This window comes from Trichophyton rubrum, assembly GCF_000151425.1.
Source record: "Trichophyton rubrum CBS 118892 genomic scaffold supercont2.3, whole genome shotgun sequence".
Taxonomy (NCBI): domain Eukaryota; kingdom Fungi; phylum Ascomycota; class Eurotiomycetes; order Onygenales; family Arthrodermataceae; genus Trichophyton; species Trichophyton rubrum.
The window spans coordinates 1,369,474-1,388,985 of record NW_003456426.1 but is presented as its reverse complement, the minus strand read 5'-3'; the positions used below and the strand labels follow the sequence as shown (position 1 = coordinate 1,388,985).

The following is a 19,512-nucleotide window of genomic DNA, read 5'->3' as shown; positions in this document are numbered from 1 at the left end:
TATGCTATTCTTGTTATCCGTAATCACAACCAGTGGCAAACTGAGCGGATAGTTAATGCTGCTGTCAAAGATAGACATCTACAACTGCATAAGCCTTTCCCCCGCGTTCTCAGCTGCAGTAGTCACAGAGTATATTGCCATCTGATATATGAAGGGGTCTGTATGAAAATCGCCATAACCGCCTTTCATCTAGCGAGAAGTGCTCAAGAAAATGATGTAAGAGCCGAATGATGCTACTCTACAGCCTTCACATCCTGCAATCAAGCGAAAGTATAACTTATCATCTCTCGAGTCTTGCGAGAGCCGGGAATAACCCCTGGCATCTAACAAAGTAACACGTCAATTGAACACTCAGTGACCTCAGAGCCCATAACATTAGTCCACCGCATTTCTCATTCATCAAGTACTGTTCTGGTTGACTCCAGGCTCGTTTCAGATATCACTGTCCAAGATATCTCTTCGTCTGTCCGGCTCTAGACAAACAGCGCTTGGTAGGCTGCCAAAGACCCCTTTTCCCCCCAAGTAATTGCATAGGCTACTTCGGGCCACTAACTTCACCATCCTCATTAGTTATCACCTGCAGATTTCGCTAACAAAACGCTTGCAGTGCCGCCGTTCTCTTTTGACATCTACATCTCGATCAACGATGGACGTTGAAATCCGCTGATGGAGATCAACCTGATCAGCACGATCAACACTGTTCCGTCAGGGTTCATACACGCGACGATGATCGATGATGGCCGATCTGTTTATCTCCCGTCAGCCCGTCACCATGGTTCCCAGAGCGGCTCCACGGGGTGTTTGGAAGCTTGTCGGCGCCTATGGCCTGATGACGAGGGCGTGTTCTCGTTCGATCGAGCTCATCTAGCTACCCTATAACTATATCTTGAGACTGCTGTGAAACACACGCCTATCGGGTGATTTGCTGCACTACGGGGTAGTTAACTAGCTGTTTGCCGGGATTGCTACCTTGCGGGTGCATTCATTCCAAGCTTAACAGAAGCCAGTGTTAGTTACACCACCCATATGCTGTCATCGGATCCTGTATTCACTAGCTGAATACTAAATAGTCAGTCCTGCTACGGTCTCATCGCCGTCTGACGACTGGGAATCTATACTGCGTAACCCGGGCCGAGCCCCATGAATCAGTTAACCACATGGCCTGGCGATACCCATCCACGAGCCAGTGATACAAGGAGTGCAGTCACTGTTATGTTTATAGAAGCATTAGGATTCAGCCTCATCATCCTTGGTAAAGCAATTGCTTCCTATCCTAGCATTCCACCCGCATAGTCCGTGTTCGGCAACTTCCTGGACTTTATGCACGTAGTTAAACGCCCTTCTCCCCTGGACCGGACGAAGGGATAACCGACCAGACTTACCGCCACGCGGGCGACAGTGACTAATGCAGAATATGCCTCGTGAAAAGCCACGATTTCAATCTCACTGGCAAATTTATGGAGCAGAAAGCCTTGTTACTCGGCCGTGAACCTTCACGCTTCGGTTATCGAGAGTCTAAGAGTCGAGGTGTTCTCTACAGCAGTTAGTTGCTGGTCAATATCCGATCGGTAACTGAACTATTCAATGTTATATCATATTTAGATATCTATACTGAGTCAAGTATTCCTAAACATGGTCCGCATCGTAAAGAGAAATGATTGGGACGTTCTCTGCTCTGCCGTGTAGTGGTCAATTAGTTGATTACTTGGCTGCATGCATAAATGCGCCAGTTAAAAGCCGGGTGTTAAGGTTAGAGGCTGGTGGGCTTTTGATCTAAGCTTAATTTGACGTTTGACTACAGAACTGTATCATGACGACAGGTTAGGCCGATATGAGCGCCAATTGCTCAATATACCGCCTAAATCGTCCCATCTTATACGTATATTTCCATGGAAATCCTCCAAGTGCAGTATTTGGTCCCAATGGACTGGGAAACCCTTCCAAAACCAAGTGAGATACAATAACCATCCATAGAAAGGAGATAATGAAAACAACGCAATATTGGACAAGAAATAAACTACTCACACTCTATTTCAAGAGTTTCATCATATTAGACTTTTATATGGCATATCTATCCCTGAATTGATTTTGAACACGGGTATCATCTCAAGAATATTCATAGAGTCATAATAATTGCTGCCAGCCCCACAATCACCAAACTCATCCAGCTGCCCCTCGAAATCATCGCTTTGTTCTCCGGGTTCTCCGGCTCCACGGCATGCTTCTTTATAGTAATAGCCTTCAAGCAGGTCATCTGAGAAGAAGTATGGTCGACGATGCTGCCGTTTCCACCAACAAATAGAGTCAAAACTGGTGTGATCTTATATGCCTCTTCGGTATATTCGTCATAAGTGTCCGTTTCATTGCCCTGCAGGATAAATAATGATTAAAAAGGATGCCAACAAGGGAAATTGCAAGGAGTTTAACTTACATAAGACGTAGCTTGTGCTATCTCCAATAACCGGTCCGATTTCTGCTTTGTGGGCCAGCAGTCCGATGAATTTTTCACTGTCAAGAGAGCATCGAGGGACTTGACGGTAAAATCTCCGAGAGAAGTTCCCGGGCCGCCAAAACTAGTGCATCCATCAAAGTTCTTCTTCATCTCTTGCTCAAGCTTCTCACATAGGTTTCTACTGTCCTCACCAGCCACATCGCTGGCGTTTTGCAGAATTTTATCAATGCAGCTCTGCTCAATGACGTTCAAGCACACACCAGCAGCAGGCGACTATCCACCATATTGACAATAACCGAAGTACCCGCGATTTTTCCTTCCTTCATGGGGTATTTGAACTTTGTGAAAGGGGAGTCGTTGAAGACGACAGCGCATCCGCGAAGCTTTCCAGTGTCTGCGGTTTCTGGAACAGATAGGTAATACAACGAGTTGAACGGAAGACCGGGATCTTCACTGGCTTTATTTGAAACATTGACTCCTTTACGAGGGAAAATCCTTCCAATTCTGAGGGGGAATTGTGAATTCGGGAAAGTCCAACGCCAATATGGGCGACAGCTTCAACTGTACAGCGGTCATAACCATCGATTGTGGGGCAGCCAACGGAGTTGCATCCGACCAAGCTGGTATCCCCAGCGCCAATAGTGAAGGGAATCAAAGACAGGGCAAAGATGATGCTTGGTAGTTTGAAAGGAGGCATTGTTGCTTTAGATATAAGGGAATCGCAAGATTCGGACCAGAAACGATATTGAAATGGCTGCAAATCGCTGTATAGTGAAATTGAGGCCAGTACATCTCGACTTTATATCCCGGTAGATTTGCCGTTAATTGGGAGCTGTTCTGTTGCATCATATATAACTCCTGTCTTATTGTCGTACTGGAGTGTTCTGTTGTGATGTGCAGCGGACCGCAACCTTGGCTATTGCTCTTTCATGTCATAATGCATGACCCAAAGTAAAGAAATAACCGCTGAACATCTTCTTTGCCTTCCTGTCGTCTTGTAGTGTATTTTATAATTCATACTAAAAGCTCCCCGGTATACTGAATATGGAAAGGAATATTACTAGTGTTTGTAATTTGTGTGTTTTATCATTTGAGCCTCCATTAACTATAATACGCGGATGCTTATTACTAAGAAACCTAGTTTCAAAACGTCCTGTCGGAACATGAACCACAGGACCATGGGACAAAAAGGCCTTCTGCCCCAGCCATCTGCGAGTTCTACTAACTCAAGGATGGCTAATCCTGACACGCCCCATAATTTCCATAATGCCGTGGACAACACGCTAGGTTATTCCATATCCACGGGACGGACTATTGCACTGCACATATCTGTTGGATGCTGTTTATTGAATTTGTTCTGTCCATTATGACGCGCAAAGAATGCGCATTATTGTTGGATCTCCTACATCCACAACTAACAAGAAATGAGAATATACCCAACGGAGGAGCTGTGGCCATAAACACGAACGATGTAGGGCAAAGGAGTGATGCTTCCTTCATTGGCAGAGGACAATTCAGGATGCAGTCACTAAAGCAGGGCATTACGAAAACAAAAGATGGTATCCTGTAGCCAGCTTGAGAACTGTCTATATAATCTGCTCCCCCAACCACGTCAAACGAACTCTCAAGTCAAGACCACAATCCGAATCAATCATTCTGTTTGCTCTTGATACTCGTACAAATTTTGTACCTCGCTTTTTCAAACATGGCGTTCGTGAGAATTCTTGGTATTATTGCTGGGAGCCTGGGTATCATCTCCTTTGGGCTGGACAGATTCGGTGGCGAAGGTTCGCACTCCGGCTCGACGATCAAAGTCGCAGTTGCCCTCGACGGTCCGCAATTGTCTAACTCTGCGGGTGACCTTCACGATGCCTATGTTTTAATCGATATATTGCCTCTGCCAAACTGTGGAATTGTGTAGCTAACCCCCATTGTAGGCGTGTTTGGAACGAGGTTGGAAAGTTCGTTGGTATTATTGTCGACCCCGGAAGGGCAGAAGCAGGGAACATTGGTGAAATCAAAGTCCAGCATGACAATCAGGGGGTGTATACCTTATTCTCGGCCAACAATGATGCAGTGTGTATTGTCTGGGTGTCGGCCACCTGGACAGGTGGCCACGGAGGCAACAAGTACATATGCAGTCACTGGTGACTTCAGCGAGCCCTGTGGTGGTGCCTGGTTCCCGAGCAACTTATACATCAGTGACAAGAAGGACCATCAGCCCGATTGCTTCTGGATCGACAAAATTGGGGACCAGCCGAAAACTGGGTTCCAAGTCCGATGGCCTGCGTATTCTGAGGACCGGTTTGACGAGAATAACAAGGATCCGAAGAGACTGTGCAACAACGTTGACTTCGGGCTGCGCGAGGGAAAACGACCCCAGTTCAATCAGCTACTATCCCAAGAAAAAACGAGACGAAAATCCCCGGGCTTGTCGTTCTACCATCCGTCGCCCTGGGTGGGCTAATTCCGAACTCGTTATCAGTGACTCCAAGCATCACTCGGCCAGGCGACTTTGCATGTCCGACTCATCCTTCGGGCCTGGCTTTGCACATACCGAAGAGGGCCTCTTCTGCGATATGGATGCTAAGGTATTATATGCCTTCTGCGCAGATATTGTAGAAAAATCTGCTTGCTTTGACCTGAAGCGGCAGAGAATTGTCGCTCGTGAAGAAGCAACAGGAGTCAACGCAACTTCTACCATCAATGGTTCAGCCCGCTACTCTCGTATTCGCGACTGGCGCACTAATAGCACTGTGGCATAGATATCTCGCCTTTGGTTCATTTGCTAAGTTTACTTTATGAAGTAGATAATTGATAGCCCAATAGTTAGATAGTCGCCTTGTTTTCAGTTTTGGGTACTTGGATAGCAGTACCACCGATATAATATCTTCAAAGATAGGGCTCACCATAATTTATATCCAAATATTATCCACTTGTCCACTGCAAAAGGATCCTGTAGCCTATAAATATCCATAATACAAAATATCATGTGAATTCATTGGCAATTAATAGCAGGTGACGATGGATTAAATTGGCGGTGGAGAAAGAATATTTTTATTTCTCCTACTTAGAATGATGATTCTTAACTGTTTACTTCGCAAGCTCAACCTTCCAGGTCTTTACAGAACCGTCAGCGCCCCCAGATGCAACCTTAGACCCATCGGCTATCCAAGTAACAACATTGACACCTTCCTGGTGAGCGTTCTTCATCTGTAGTCTCTCGCCAGGGCGAGCAAAGTTCCATACAAAGATATTAGTGTCCAGGGATCCGCTCACTAGATGAGTAGCTTCCTTGTTCCATGAAAGAGAGGTGATTCGGCTGGTGTGGGCCGTCCAACGGTCGGTAACTTTGCTACCATCTGTGGTCTTGTAGACAATGATTCTACCGCTCGAATCGCCGGCGGCTAGGATGGATTCATCAGAGGAAAAGGCTAATGCGGTAATTCGGTTCCTCAACAGTTTGGTCTCGACGTTAATGCTGATTCCGGTACCATTGCCGTCGAGTTTGCCAATCCGAATTGAAGCATCTTCACCACCAATCGCTACTGAAGAACCAGTAGCAGCAACGGCAGTTATTTGTGATTTAGAGTCGAATTTTCCAGTGAGTTGCCCCTTAGAAAATATCTCAACACAATCAGAACTGGCGGCGAGGATAAATTCCCCCGCTGTAGCAATGCCCTTTGGCTGTGCAGTGAGTTTGGTATCAAGCTCGCCATAAGCGTTTGACTCCAGATCAATTGATCTTAGCTTATCATCCCACCCAACGCTGTACATTTGTCCCGAGCTTCCCTCGCTAGTAGCCGAAAATCCCGCAATGTAGCTGTTGTGTCCTGGCCCTTTTGCTGTTTGTGCCGATCCATCTGATATATTCCACTGGCAGACTCTTCCATCATAACTACCAGTCCAGAACGTATCACTTGGGCATGACTCGCGAGAGGATAATGTGGTTATGTTCTTCTGATGGCCCTCCACTCGTCTTGTTGGCTTGTCGGTCCCTTCAACCAGATAATTAAGAGTCCCCGAGAGTGACAAGCTTATGGTCAAACCGTCTGTTCTTCCACTAGGCCATACGACTCCAACCTGTTGGTCTGCTACGCCAGCAGCACCATCCTCTCCGAGGGTCCAATTCTGGACCACCTTGCCCTGTTCGACGTCCCAGAGCTTAACTGTTCGGTCTGCGCTGGCAGTGACAAATCTTCGAGAATCACTTGACCAGGAAACACCGAAAATGCTGCCCTTATGCTCACCTTCCCCAACCTGGCCTTTGACCTCTCCGGTCTTCCCATCATAGAGCCAAATCCTCCTGTCACCACCTACACTAACTAGGTTGTCGCCGTTCGGGCTAAACGCAACCCCGTAGATGAAATTGTTATGCTTCTCCCGGATTCCGGTATTGTATTTAAATGGAGCACCATGGTAAAACACTAAGGTCCTGTCGTCTCCAGCTGTTGCAGCGCGTAACGGCCTCTGCTGCCTGATTGACACAGAGTTGATGACCTGACTATGCCCCGTTATTTCACCAACAGTATTGCCGCTATCCGCCGTTATGCAGTGACCAAATCGCTGGTTACCTTTACCGACTGCAATTATGCGCTGCGAATCGCCATCCCAGGCCAGGTCGTTGATTCTCCCGCTCACAATGGAATATTCTCCTTTTGTAACACCCTCTCCGACGCAGTCCCACACACGCACAATACCAGATGCGTCTCCACTAGCAACGTAGTATCCGGAGGGTGAAAATCGGGCAACAGTCGTCTCTGCAGTGTGGGCTGTGTACTGAGTTGAAACCGAAGGGTTGTCTATCGAGCGAAGGAATATGGACCTGTTGGACTGTTAAACCGAAGATAGTCAGATTATAGCTACTAAAATGACGCGATCACAACGGGGAGACACTGTTCAAAGGCATCCTTACCGCGTAGGCCAGCCGTTCACCTTTTGGGTCGGATGAGAGCTGGGTTGGCTGCCCACGGGTTGTCGACGGGCAGGCAGCCCATGTAGAATCTAACAGCTTGTCAGCTACCGGTAGCGAAAAGGGAGCCCAAATCTTGATCATACCGCATTTGATGCTCATCTTGAATCTAGAAATTATGCTTCTTGTGTTCGTCTACTTTCTATGGAGGTGCGATGTCTAGTAAATCGAGTTGTTGGAGAGAACAAGTGTCCGGGCGGGGCAGCCAGCATTTGATGCTGAATAAGGCAATATAAAACCACGACCTTACAGATGAATATCAGGGCCAAAGGAGACATGAGAAAGGGGCCATGTTTGCTGAAACAGCCGGCTAATGGCAGTGAAATCGTCTTTTATACAGTTGGGTAGGTAGAAAACAGTCGAGTCTAGTGCGTAGTATACATCTGGTAATCATCTCAAACACCACAGGGCATGCGGCAAACAGTGACAATGCAGGCTTAGAGCTTCTTTTCGAGCATGAGAATTTCCGGATGCCGGTGAACGCTAGGCATCAGTCCCATGCTGACAGCTCTCCTAATAGCTTTGGAGAGCTTCCTTTGGTTGATTCGTCGTAGGCCAGTATCCCTCGCTGACTTGATCCGGCCTGTCTCGGTCACGTATTCAGACATAACGGCGATGTTCTAATTTGCAGCAAAGCTATTAGTACTAAAGTTCCTTGGGTCTAAGCAGAAAATTGACGGGGAGAGATCCTCGCAAATACCTTATACATGTGTAGAGGATTCAGCGATAGAGCGTCGAAAATATCAGTCGTAGGGTTGCGCCGTTTCTTCCATTTCTTCATTTCTGCTGGGCTCAAATCACGCGGGGAGTATACGTCGCCGGGTTGCCAGGTTCTGGTCTGCTGTTTCTGTAGGTCGAAGGCTCGCTGTTCCCGGGCTCTCTCTGCCTCGAATTGTTGGTTCTGAAGTTGTCTCCGTCGGATACCACGGAGTCTGGCGTCTATAAATTTGCAAAACAGTTAGATCAAGTAACACATAAAGAAAGTCTATAACGTCCACATAGACAATTTATGGCTTACCTGTCGCTGGATTCAAGGTGATTCCGCCAAAGCCTGAATGAGACCGACAGGAGACCAGGGGGGTGAAGCCCGTCAGTTGGCAGAGGATCGGACGGCGGGTGGTCAATTTGGTAGCCATTGCGGTTCTGAGCAATAAGAATATCTCTGTTATATGCCCAAGAAATGGTATGTGACGGCTTCATCTGCTGCTTCGAAACATCCTTCGTTGTTGTCTAGCAGGAGATTTTTTTATATGTCTTGGCTTGGTCAAAAATGCCAAGCCTCGACACCCGCGCGTTTCTTCAAAGCTTCAAGAAGCATAAAAAAACCTCCAGCTTGACCAGATGGCGTGAAGGGACTAACAGGACATGATTACACCGAGCATCGCGCGTTCAATTGAAGATAACCAGGTATATGCTATGACTCCGGATTGATAGAATGCATGTCCAGTAAGTTATACCCGCAAGCCAGCAAGACCTGAGTATTTCTAACCAGCTTCAACCCAGCTCTGAAACCGGACAATCACACCAACTCGGCGCCTCAACATGGCCGGAATGTTCAATACTTTTCTCACGAACAAGCCGTTTGTAGCTTCAAGATGCTACAAGCACTTTCTTTCTTCCACGAGGTCACGCTCCCACTCGTTTCGCCCGCTCCTTTCCAGCCAGAGGAGACATATATTCAGCTTCCCATCCATTCGACGAGTGACAGAGACCAACACTGGGAAATATAATGATACCTCGGAATCTGGATCAAAACCTATGGTGCAGCTACTACATGCTCTGGAACAGCAATCGCGGCCTCCGCCTGCTTTTATTCTTGCGACGGGTTTCATGCGGTTTATAGATAAGCGACTCGGTCAAGTTACATTGACACGTTATCAGGCGGAGCTCCTTCTGCGCACCTTTCAGCATCTCTTAAGTGTCCCTTCAAAGGATCCCCAGGGTTCTTTACGGGAATTTCTGGAACTGGGAAACTTTGAATATACGTTAGAAGCACTGGCACGAGCAGATTTCACTCCAGATGCTTCCGAGCTGGTTAACGACTTGGCAAGAATTGCCATGGGCCAGATACGTAGAATACGTGAAAGGACTCCAGAGTTAACACCGGAACCTGGTCTCGAGGTGCTCAAGTCGTACATCGCAGTTCTCTCGTCCACCGGATTTTCTGCCGATGCATTAAAGCTTACCATTACCTACTGGAAAACCACACCGGATCTAAGCAACGGATTGTCACTTTGGGCTGATATCATAAAAGGGTTTGCGAAAGAAGGCAGGCGTCCAGGTACTGAGCAAAATACTCGGTCAAAAGTCACAATGGTGTTGGAAAAAATGAAGGAGTGCGATATCACATTGAATACGGAGCGACAGGAGCAGTTGATCTTCATGCTAGCGGACAGCAACTATTTCCACGCGATTAAGACTGTGGCTGAACTTCCTGTTGAAAAGTCAACGGCCACAAACGTACATCTGCTCAAGTTCGCGCTACGGCATGCTATGTACTCGTGGGCTGCAGCGATAGTAGGTTCATTTCCGTCGTATCCAACCCCAGAAACCAGGGACGCACTACTTCTCTTTTCATTTTTGCGGGGACGCTCCTCAAATTCAATCTGTAAACAGCTTGATGAAATGACTGCAAAAAATCCCGAGATACGAACCACAATGTCAATTGACATGATCAACATGATAATCGAATATGCAAACCTGCATAAACAGGCAAACATTGCCCAGCAGGCTATCCAAGTGGCACAGATTTGGAATTTAACTCCTAACGCTCGAACATCTGTTCTACAGATACACTCACTGGTCCATTCTGGACAAATTAAGGAAGCTGCGGAATTGTTCCAATCTCTCAGTCCCGACGTGGAGTTTGATCTATCCGACGTTGATTTCTTGAACGACTTTGTCAAACAACTCTGCCTGGTGGAGAATTCCTCAATCGACTTTGATACCGTCAACACTCTTGTGGATATTTTACAGGGTGTGGGCGGCCGGTTTGACCCAATGACCCTCTGCACTCTTTGCAAATCCCTGCTTCACCGAGGCGACTTAGAGGGTGTATCCACTTTACTCCGACCAATAATTGACACTTTCGATCCATTAGAGCTTCAAAAAATCAGATTGCCTTTCCTTGACTATATCAAAGATATGGATCAAACCGTGGACAATGCATGGGAAGTATATGAACTTTTGAATCTAGCTATACCAACAACGCCTGTTTCGACAAGGACGATGATCATGAATATCTTTTTCGAGCGCCAGAGACCTGATCTTGCCTGCCTAGTCTTCGGTCATATGCGGCAAAAGGGCGACCCTAATATCAGACCAACTTCCTTCACTTATGCCCGCTGCTTCCAAGGAATTGCAAAGTGCGCGGACTTAGACAGTTTACAATTAGTCCACAATATGCTAAAACTTGATCTCCAAGTTGCTCCAACCACCAAAATCCGCAACAGTTTGATGCTGGCCTATGCTGCATGTGGGCTAGCAGATCAAGCGATGAGAATTTTCAGAGACATACTTCACTCAGAAGAAGGTCCTTCCGAACGAACTCTAGTTATATTTTTCAGGGTCTGCGAATCATACGGCAACGGTCGTGAAGAGGCGACTAAAATGATGGAGAAACTGAAATCTATGGATATATTAATCAATGATGATGTTTATAATGCATACGTTGGCGCTCTTGGAGGCCATTGTGAGCTGGAACTCGCAGTCCAAGCCATCAAGCAAATGGAGTCACAGACTGGCTCCTCACCAACTACACTCACGTATGCTAAGTACCTTCATCGTCAGGCGTGATCTACATTACTAACTATCAAACGTTTACAGGCTTGTAAATCTCTACAACTCATTACCGTACCAATTCTGGAAAGACCAAGCCGAAGAGTGGGCGCAAGTCGCGTATCCTGAACTATGGGAAACGATAGGACAATCCGGGCGAACAACAAACGAATACGGTATACAACATCTGAATATAGATAGGTCGGTTAAAGCTTAGCCGTGTATTATTAAATCCAACCAGTCTTTCAGTTCACTTGCAGTCTTTCCTTGCACCTAGAGCAAAACTACACTCACAGTCTCTCAGTTACATAGAGGCCTGTCATCCGATCAAAATACAGGAATATCGATGCTTCGACCACCGTTCGAAAGCCCAAGCCAGCAAATAGCCAAATTTTTAAACATGGATGATCCCCGTTGTGAGAGTCAGGCAGATTATTTTTATTACTTGGCTCCACGGCTATGATGCACGCCACAGAAACCCCTCCACCAGAGGCGTCCGCAGGCACGCTGCAATAAGGCTGGATTGAAGTCCAGGAGCTAACATTATGTAGGCAAACGAAAGGAACGATGCCAAAAAGAAGGTTCTAACGTTTGTATTAAGCATAGGTCTATATACATATTTCATCGATTAAAAAAGGCTATTTTGAAACTCCTTAACAACAGAGAAAGATTTAAACGCCCATATTTCCGCCAAAACTCCGCTTCTCATTGCTATATACCCTTTGTATAGCCATTGTCTACAAAGTCAATAAAGTCGTCGTGTGATCCGAAAATCTAATCTGGTCATATCGTCGCTCCATCGTCGGAGCGTTGGTGCTGTATCCCATGTCTGGATATCCCACTACCCCATTATGGAGGAGAGATATCATATCGTTTGAAATCCATGGCTCATAGCCCAAGTTGCCATTGAGCGGTGGATCCACAAATGACGGCGTACACATCTCTGCCTGCGGTGATGTGACGGTGTAGTATGAATAAGGAGACATATTTGTTGGCTCACAAGGGCGGATTGTATCAATCAAAGGGGTGTGCGGAATAGGCACGGGACTCGGTGAGCTTGCGAGGCTCGGGACTTGTTGATAGGAGGGGACTGCTGTCAAAGGCGACTGGATGTCGTTGGTAGGCCATACCTCAGGGACCGTTACTTTCGGGGGAGCTGGAAGCCGGGCTTGCTGACTCTGGGTATGATCTGGGACATGCCAGAGGAGTTTAGGCATTATCGTTTGACAAGGAGCTCGAGTCTCTTCAACGCGTGTCACTGGATTGGTTGTCGGTTTCACCATCGGGTTCTTCTTTTTAGTGGCACTTCCGGAAGCTTTCGGCACTGTCCCATCGGTTTTATTGCTGCCAAAGCGTTGCGTATATCTAATAACCGGAGCGATGTTAGGGAAAGGAACTCCATATGAACGGGCAACGAAATTTATGTGATTGAGTCAACGAACCTATTCTTTGCCGCAATCGGCGTTCGGTTGGGGAAATATCTATCCACAATCTCGGTCCACCTCCTACCATAGATTTCCACAGCCTCCCTCAATATCTCGTCTTCCAAGAGTGACCATCTGTCATTATTTATTTCTGGATTTAAAGATTCATGCCACCTCCTTGAACATTCTACTCAGAAATAAAGTTAATGACTGTCAATTTCAGGTTGCAGATGTAGGTTCAACTCACGATCGGGTTGCCTAGATCCGACAACTTGCGAAACGAGGGCCCAGCTAAAAATTTTGTATTAGCGGATGACAATAGCCCAGAGACATGATGAAAAGTTCCACTGTCTGCTTACCGGAAACCGTGTTTCTGGATGCCTTGCAATAATTTTTCGTCTTCCGTTTTATTCCACGCTCCTTTGTTCAAGGAAGGCGCTAGAATATATACCCATCGTTTCCGGCAGTCCTTGTTGTTTCGATCTGGGATGTTCGAGGCTATGCGATGCCAGTTGATATCACCACCTCTAGCCACTAGAGAAAAGATTTATCAGCTCCCGTCCAATCCGCTAGGCACTACCATCAGAACTTACTGCTTTCATTTACGGCTTTCCGCAGGAGGGCATCCTCCTCCTTCGTCCAAAGCCGTCGTGCCCTTACTTTAATCATCGTGGGATCTGAGCAAAAAGGCTCGGGCCGGGAAAACGGGTATTGGCAGAGTAAAGCGTGCACGACCGAGAAGTACAAGAAGAGAAGGCGATACTCGTCTGTCAGTGATGAGAGCTAACCTTTTCCGAATCAGGGAGATTGGAGAGGATAAGATGTGCAGCAGTTGAAAAAAGAATCCAGAGATGAGGCATGAATGGTCGTGATGCTGCTGGATATAAATTTTATCTCAGGGAGGACAATCTGCTTCTTATTCTGTCTTCCAGTGCATCCGACAAGCGTCAAGTATACGACAGGCGCCAAGGGGGATTCCCAGATGGGAAGATGGTATAAACAGGCAAAGTTCGTGGGCCCAGCCTGATGTCCCAATCTAGTGCCATATATGGCCCATGTCTAACATGTACCACATCTCATGTACGATGGCAGAGTGAAATTTTGATCTGCAAGGCTCATGCATGAGTGGACCGTATACCTATTTCTGTGCATACAAGCTTTAGCTTGTTTGCAAATACTACGTCGGCAGTCTTATCATGCATGGAACAGTTAAAATACCGGATCTGGTCTAAGTCAAACAAAAATAAAAAGCCCTTTGGCGCCTTTCAACTGCTTGTGCTCCCTGATTTGGAAGCTATATCACACGAAGATGCAATTATCTACCCGCGGCCCGGTTACTCGGTTACTTTCAAATACCGTTCCCAGCGACACCCTGAGCTTAATCTCTCGTACGAAATGGAGAATTAAGGAAAATAAAAAGGAACTGTTCGGTACCAGGTCCCTGAAACTTCCGCAGAGGAATACAACGTCCAAAGCAATACAGTCCAACACTATTGGCTGGATTGAGGGCCATTTTCCCCCCCCCCCCCCCCCCCCCCCCACCCCAGTAAACTCACAGTGAACTGGCATCTATAAAATTGATACATATACATTATATGTATGCAACGACAAGGAAATATATGGCGATACAGTTTCGAAACAGTGGGAATCCATAGGCCGATTAGCGCTATTATTCATCGTTGGCAGCGGGACGAATCTTGACGTAAGTCACTCGAGCATCTCAATCTCTACGATACCCTGTCAAAGTGCAGGCAACGTCGTATTCAAGGTCTACACGTGGGATAGGATCAAAGCAGCTCCCTGTTGTGATAAAGAAAAGAAACAAGTGGCGGGCGGGCGCATCTATCTTATTTCATGCTGGCCTGGCTTGACAATGGGACGCCATCCGCCAATAATCGGCGCTATACCAACACATTGGCCACCATGATTCGAGGGCAAATGTCAAGCTCATTCCTGGAGCGCCTCGGTTCATCTCGTTCAAGGGGGAGCATCGCAGATGTTCAGGCACTTTCTTAAACTCTTCGCTGCGGCTTCAACCGATTTAGGTTCTCTTTTCCTCCGTATTCTAATTCTTCCTCCCTGCCCACTTGGGCCAAGAGATGGCCCTGGTTGACTTCGAGTTCTGCCTTACACGCCAAAATCTTCTTCCTCCGCACCAGAAGAATCCCAGTGCTGAATCTCATGGGCCTTGCGAAGGGCTAGAAAGACGTTTCTCCTGCAGAGTCGCCAAAACGCCTCGCCATGCAAATCCGAGCATTAAGGTTGATCACTCAGCATGCTGCCTTCGGCAATTTACCCCATTTATTTTTCCTATTTACCGGGTTTTCCGCTATGAATGCTCTTTCTCATTCTATGATGGGAGGAGAGTTCTATCGGTCATGATAATGTTGATTATCCTATCCGCATTCGCCGCAGAAAAAGGCCCATTTTGTTCCCAACCAGTCACTACACTCTCACGGCCACATTACACGATCTCTCACCCTCGCGTGCATACTACTCCATATACCGTGTGGGGGGAGATGCGGATGGACAAGACCTGGTGGAGACGACGCTTTGGGGGGGGCTGGCTCGTTCGCAAAGATGCCTGTCCTTGGTACACCTTCAGATGTCCAAGTATATTTATGATTTGACCATGCATTGGCTGTCGGCAACCGCAGGGGAGGAGTATACTATTCCTTTGGCCTTATTCAACACACACACTACTTGCTGGCTTATGCACATAATACATATTCGGCTTCTTTCCTCGTTAGCATTTACTCGAGAAGCAAAGGATGCGCCCGCCGTTGCGCATATCATCTGTGTTAGCCTTGCGCGGCTGAAACATCCGAGGAACTCACAAGAAATGATCTTCAGTGACCTAAGCAAGCGTATTCGTTGTATGCTGCCAAATGGTGCATCTCTTCCCAACCCAAGTCTTGCGCTTAAGAGGCTTTTGTGTGTTTACCGGATAGTCGATAGGACTCGCTTCCGTTTACTTTCTATTTTTGTTTCTCGAAACCATAGGCAATACGAAGGTTTATTTCGGCAGGTTCCCTGATGCGCCAGTGGGTTTATACGGGCCTCACCAAGAAGTTGTGCCCGTATTTATCTTTTTTTATCTAGCACTCGAGGAAAGATTTACGGCTGTCTGCATTCCACTGACAGGTTTCCCCCATTCTTATCTCTCTCTCTTCTCACGCCCCTATCATCCAGCTCTTGCCACGTCGGTGGAGAACAAATATGCAGGTAGCGTGTGCGTGCAGTGTAGCATGAAGCATGTTGCAGGAAACTCCATCAAGCACACGGATTTTCCACCCGAACCCGCGCGAGGTTCTGGGTGGCTTCGCTTGTTTAATCCTTGTTCTGCTTCATACGTGCGTTGGGGCTGGAGGAATTGAGCCAACAAACCAAAAGTATCATCCCAGCATCGAGCGTATCGAGTGGCTTGAATTGGCGAATTCCACTCTGAAACCAAAAGAAATGCAGGAAAGAAAGAAAAGGAAGCCTTGGATTTAGACCTTCCCGCCATGTGGCTGTTTCATTTGCTCTGACTATATATTGACGACGATTTAAACGATTAAGCATAACTGCCGACTTCTGTCTTGAGTCATGCAGTGACTGGATCGCCGCTGTTTTTGGCGAGATCCCACGAGATACTCATGCAGGAAATCTTGACAACTAGCGAAATGTGAGCTCTCGCTCTACGTTGACCATTAGGATTCCATGCCGGTCCAACACCGAGAAACATGGGTTTCTATTTGTCCAAAACATTTGACTTTCAAAGAACCGAGAAGCTCCTAGATGGAAGGTCGAAAAAGAAGCAGAAGCAAAGCCCCGTCTCTGTCTCCTCCCTCCCCTGCTGTCCTCTAAATCTCCCTTTCTCTCTCCAACCCGTCTTTGCTCCTCTCTCCCGCTACTATTATTAATAATGATATATAGCTTTCATCTTCCCCAAGCCAAGGGTGAGTGGAGGCTGCGTGCGCCACGAGGAAGCGGATAAGAGTACCCCCTGGCCCGCTGATTCTTGCTCCCGAACCTTAAGCAGGTTAAAAATCAATGCCAGCAAACAAGCATAACTCAGTGGTAACCAGAGAGGAGCCCATCCAAAAGTGCCAGCCGAAGGTGTTGTTTGAGCAAATTGACACGGAGTCTCGGGGTCGTGTTAGCTGTGGCCCTTCATCCCCGAGCCATCCCTTCGATAGAATCGAGTTTCCAGGAGACGGGATACTAAAACACCAATTTTACGGAGTTTCTCATGCCCCATAATATCTAATGGCTACATACTCCGTACATCATGCAGAGAGATTAGTGGGTGGAGCTAAAACGAATGTAACCCCTGGCTAGCCGTCAGCATTAACGCTAACACGGCTCCGTGATGCTACTATTATTACAACCACGTTGCCTTTTCCAGGCAGAAAATTTGCTTGTGGCCTGCGGATCGCAAATACGGGCTTGCTCCATACATGATATTCGATACTCAAGAGAGGGTAGCCACTTTTCTGAAGACGGTTCTTCTTATTCTATCTATAGACGAATCTTGCCCTGGAGGTCTTCTTCGTCAAAGCTCAGGTGTTACCGTGGCTTCTGGAGATGGAAATGATACATGACACTCGGACAGCCGGTCCGATAATTGCATCTCGTACCAATACGTGGCACACAGCGACTGCATAGGGCAATATACTTTGTAATGGCCTCGCAGCATACTGAAATATATGTATATATATATTTTATACACATGGCATTAATGAAGATCCAGTTTGGGATCTACTAAGTATATGGCGGGACATTGCAGCGATGGCTTCTCAGATAAATCCAGCAGCCTGCTCATTGACAAGGTTTCCCAGGATATACGACATGGATTTACCCAAGTCATTTCGTCTTGTTCCGCAAGAAAGACTCCTAGTTCTTGGGAAATCCCGCACTTTTCTCCACGTTAACCCCGAGGGTGCCATGTGGAGGCGCAGTGTCTTTCCAGCTTCAAATCAGAGATATCGACAAGGGGGAAACAATTGAAGTGCAAATTGTGATCACTGAAGCCTAATTACATAAAGAAAACGTGAGTGCTATATCATGTCAAGCTGAGGACAAGGATGGCCGGGAAAGTGCGTAAACTGTTCTCCCTGTCCCGTTCATATAACTGATTATGGGCTATATAACTAGTAAGGGGCTTCGAAGAGATACAATAATGACCAGCAAGCAAATCACCTGCAGGCAACTTGATGGTGGCATTAAATACTCCGTAGGTTTCATTACCTTCCAGGTACCTACAATAACTATAGAACCAAGGATTAGTGAGGTTCTATGTGAATATTGGAGATAATACCACCAGCCGTCTTCTTGTACGATGTTGTACGCTGGAGCTTTGATCGGTCCTAAATCCGGCTCACAATTAACTACGACAATTACAACTCTACGACCCTATGGGAGAAACCCGTGCCCATGGTATCTATTACGGCAACAAGTAGAGGGGGAGGGAGACTTCGATGCTCCCTTGCACAGAAGCCAGCAGCGGCATTGCCCAGGAAGTTGTAAACATCGGCAGAGTGTTTACATATGTAGCTGCCTGAAGTACGAGCTTTACCTTAATATTCCTTCGCAAGATCACTTACTGCTGTCAGCTGGCGCCCTTGTATGCTCCAAAAGAGCAAATGATCGTCTTAACGACTTGAAGTACCAGCCTGGACAGTTGCATTGTCCCTGAACTAGCGATATATATATAGAACGTTTGGAGTGTTGTATCCTGAGTATGCAGCCGGCTTCACATGGCGCTGCAATTACCTCTTCTGATTCTTTAGTCCGATAATGAAGAAGTTGACCTGGTTTACACAGTCCACTGGAGCCACAATGCGCTTACATATTCACCGCAAATGAGACTAATGTTAAACGATATCCCATTAGTGATATTCTCCACGTTGCCAAATTTGCCAACAAGCCGCCGAGCAGGCTACACTAATGGGTTGTCTATTTACCGCATGGCTGGATATAACATACTAGCTGGTTATCCATCAATACAGGTACCAACCATCGAGATTTGAACATCTAACAACTTCTGCAGGCTATTTTAGCCACACTTACCTCCCGCCCCAGGCCTATTATGTTCAGGACATGACCAAAAGTAGCCCCGTAGCTCCCTACGCATTCCAATGCTGCGAATGAGGTACGGGGAGACAACAACATTGATAATGACATCTCCCGTCCTACCCTAGCCTTACGGGGGAGACTCGGTACGGAGTACTGTGAAGCCAGTCTTTACCATGGTCTATATCAACGGCATACCCCTCGACCAAGGAATATGTGCAATCACATGCAGATTCAGCTAGCCCATTGCTTTAGCAAATGGTGGTAACGCCATTTGCAGAAATCAGCCACCAGGTAGCTGGCGGGTAGCCAATATCTGGGAATACTTCCTGCCAGTGCTATTGGAGATTAACGGTAGGAAAACTGTTGATATCCTCGTGCATAACTGCAAGTGAAACGCTTGAATTACATTGATATCGACGTTGAGTCTGGGGTTATTGTGTCGCGTTTGGGTGTCACGATTATGGAAGCGATAGGATTCAGCACGACCCAGTAACGGGTCTCAAATCAGCCAGACTATCCTGCAGCTTCAGAATCCAGTACTTGGCTGCCTTGCGCCCAATTCTCATAAATGTTCGCAAGTTGAATCCTGCCGACGGGGGGAACCCAAATGGGGTATCTTCCTGCGCCTTCCATTCAACTACGAAAAGTATACTTCGTACATATACGTTATTCCCCGAGAGGCAGACCCATCGGTTAAAACATCTGACAATGGTCAAGCATGTCCAGTATTTATCATAGGCTTCAGATTGTTCTCCTTCCTCATTTATAGGCTAGGCTACTACTATGAAATTCGTCGAGCGCTTTCAGCTCCGCATCCTTCGCCCCGA

General features: G+C 46.9%; 9 protein-coding genes across 9 annotated transcripts; 3 read left to right on the top strand and 6 right to left on the bottom strand.

Annotated features, from left to right (window-relative positions):
- Positions 1 to 2,116: 2,116 nt before the first annotated feature.
- On the bottom strand, positions 2,117 to 2,602 carry TERG_11974 (uncharacterized protein; the record flags this gene model as incomplete). Its single annotated transcript, XM_003236148.2, has 2 exons — positions 2,117 to 2,368; positions 2,432 to 2,602. 2 exons carry the CDS (start codon positions 2,600 to 2,602, stop codon positions 2,117 to 2,119), a joined length of 423 nt encoding a protein of 140 aa, XP_003236196.2.
- Positions 2,603 to 2,774: 172 nt separating this feature from the next.
- On the bottom strand, positions 2,775 to 3,149 carry TERG_11973 (uncharacterized protein; the record flags this gene model as incomplete). Its single annotated transcript, XM_047751004.1, has 1 exon — positions 2,775 to 3,149. The coding sequence occupies one exon, from the start codon at positions 3,147 to 3,149 to the stop codon at positions 2,775 to 2,777; it is 375 nt and encodes a 124-aa protein (XP_047605886.1).
- A 1,008-nt stretch (positions 3,150 to 4,157) lies between these two features.
- On the top strand, positions 4,158 to 4,919 carry TERG_11972 (uncharacterized protein; the record flags this gene model as incomplete). The annotated part of the gene is made up of 2 exons (XM_003236147.2): positions 4,158 to 4,308; positions 4,390 to 4,919. The coding sequence occupies 2 exons, from the start codon at positions 4,158 to 4,160 to the stop codon at positions 4,917 to 4,919; spliced, it is 681 nt and encodes a 226-aa protein (XP_003236195.2).
- A 112-nt stretch (positions 4,920 to 5,031) lies between these two features.
- Positions 5,032 to 5,217, top strand: TERG_11971 (uncharacterized protein; the record flags this gene model as incomplete). Its single annotated transcript, XM_047751003.1, has 1 exon — positions 5,032 to 5,217. One exon carries the CDS (start codon positions 5,032 to 5,034, stop codon positions 5,215 to 5,217), a length of 186 nt encoding a protein of 61 aa, XP_047605885.1.
- Positions 5,218 to 5,545: 328 nt separating this feature from the next.
- TERG_03244 (uncharacterized protein) lies at positions 5,546 to 7,526 on the bottom strand (the record flags this gene model as incomplete). The annotated part of the gene is made up of 3 exons (XM_003236146.1): positions 5,546 to 7,285; positions 7,368 to 7,456; positions 7,511 to 7,526. The coding sequence occupies 3 exons, from the start codon at positions 7,524 to 7,526 to the stop codon at positions 5,546 to 5,548; spliced, it is 1,845 nt and encodes a 614-aa protein (XP_003236194.1).
- A 335-nt stretch (positions 7,527 to 7,861) lies between these two features.
- On the bottom strand, positions 7,862 to 8,560 carry TERG_03243 (mitochondrial 37S ribosomal protein RSM18; the record flags this gene model as incomplete). Its single annotated transcript, XM_003236145.1, has 3 exons — positions 7,862 to 8,044; positions 8,125 to 8,363; positions 8,443 to 8,560. 3 exons carry the CDS (start codon positions 8,558 to 8,560, stop codon positions 7,862 to 7,864), a joined length of 540 nt encoding a protein of 179 aa, XP_003236193.1.
- A 208-nt stretch (positions 8,561 to 8,768) lies between these two features.
- Positions 8,769 to 11,680, top strand: TERG_03242 (uncharacterized protein). Its single transcript, XM_047748049.1, has 2 exons — positions 8,769 to 8,870; positions 8,928 to 11,680. Exon 2 carries the CDS (start codon positions 8,967 to 8,969, stop codon positions 11,217 to 11,219), a length of 2,253 nt encoding a protein of 750 aa, XP_047604023.1. The 5' UTR covers positions 8,769 to 8,870; positions 8,928 to 8,966; the 3' UTR covers positions 11,220 to 11,680.
- A 9-nt stretch (positions 11,681 to 11,689) lies between these two features.
- TERG_03241 (uncharacterized protein) lies at positions 11,690 to 13,210 on the bottom strand. The gene has a single exon (XM_047748048.1). The coding sequence runs from the start codon at positions 12,482 to 12,484 to the stop codon at positions 11,939 to 11,941; it is 546 nt and encodes a 181-aa protein (XP_047604022.1). The 5' UTR covers positions 12,485 to 13,210; the 3' UTR covers positions 11,690 to 11,938.
- Positions 13,211 to 14,515: 1,305 nt separating this feature from the next.
- TERG_11970 (uncharacterized protein) lies at positions 14,516 to 16,487 on the bottom strand. Its single transcript, XM_047751002.1, has one exon. It carries the CDS (start codon positions 16,131 to 16,133, stop codon positions 15,810 to 15,812), a length of 324 nt encoding a protein of 107 aa, XP_047605884.1. The 5' UTR covers positions 16,134 to 16,487; the 3' UTR covers positions 14,516 to 15,809.
- Positions 16,488 to 19,512: the final 3,025 nt, after the last annotated feature.

Bases quoted from the DNA above. Each gene is read 5' to 3' on its own strand.
- TERG_11970 (XM_047751002.1), bottom strand. From the start codon at position 16,133: ATGGCGGGAAGGTCTAAATCCAAGGCTTCCTTTTCTTTCTTTCCTGCA.
- TERG_03242 (XM_047748049.1), top strand. From the start codon at position 8,967: ATGGCCGGAATGTTCAATACTTTTCTCACGAACAAGCCGTTTGTAGCT.
- TERG_03241 (XM_047748048.1), bottom strand. From the start codon at position 12,484: ATGGTGAAACCGACAACCAATCCAGTGACACGCGTTGAAGAGACTCGA.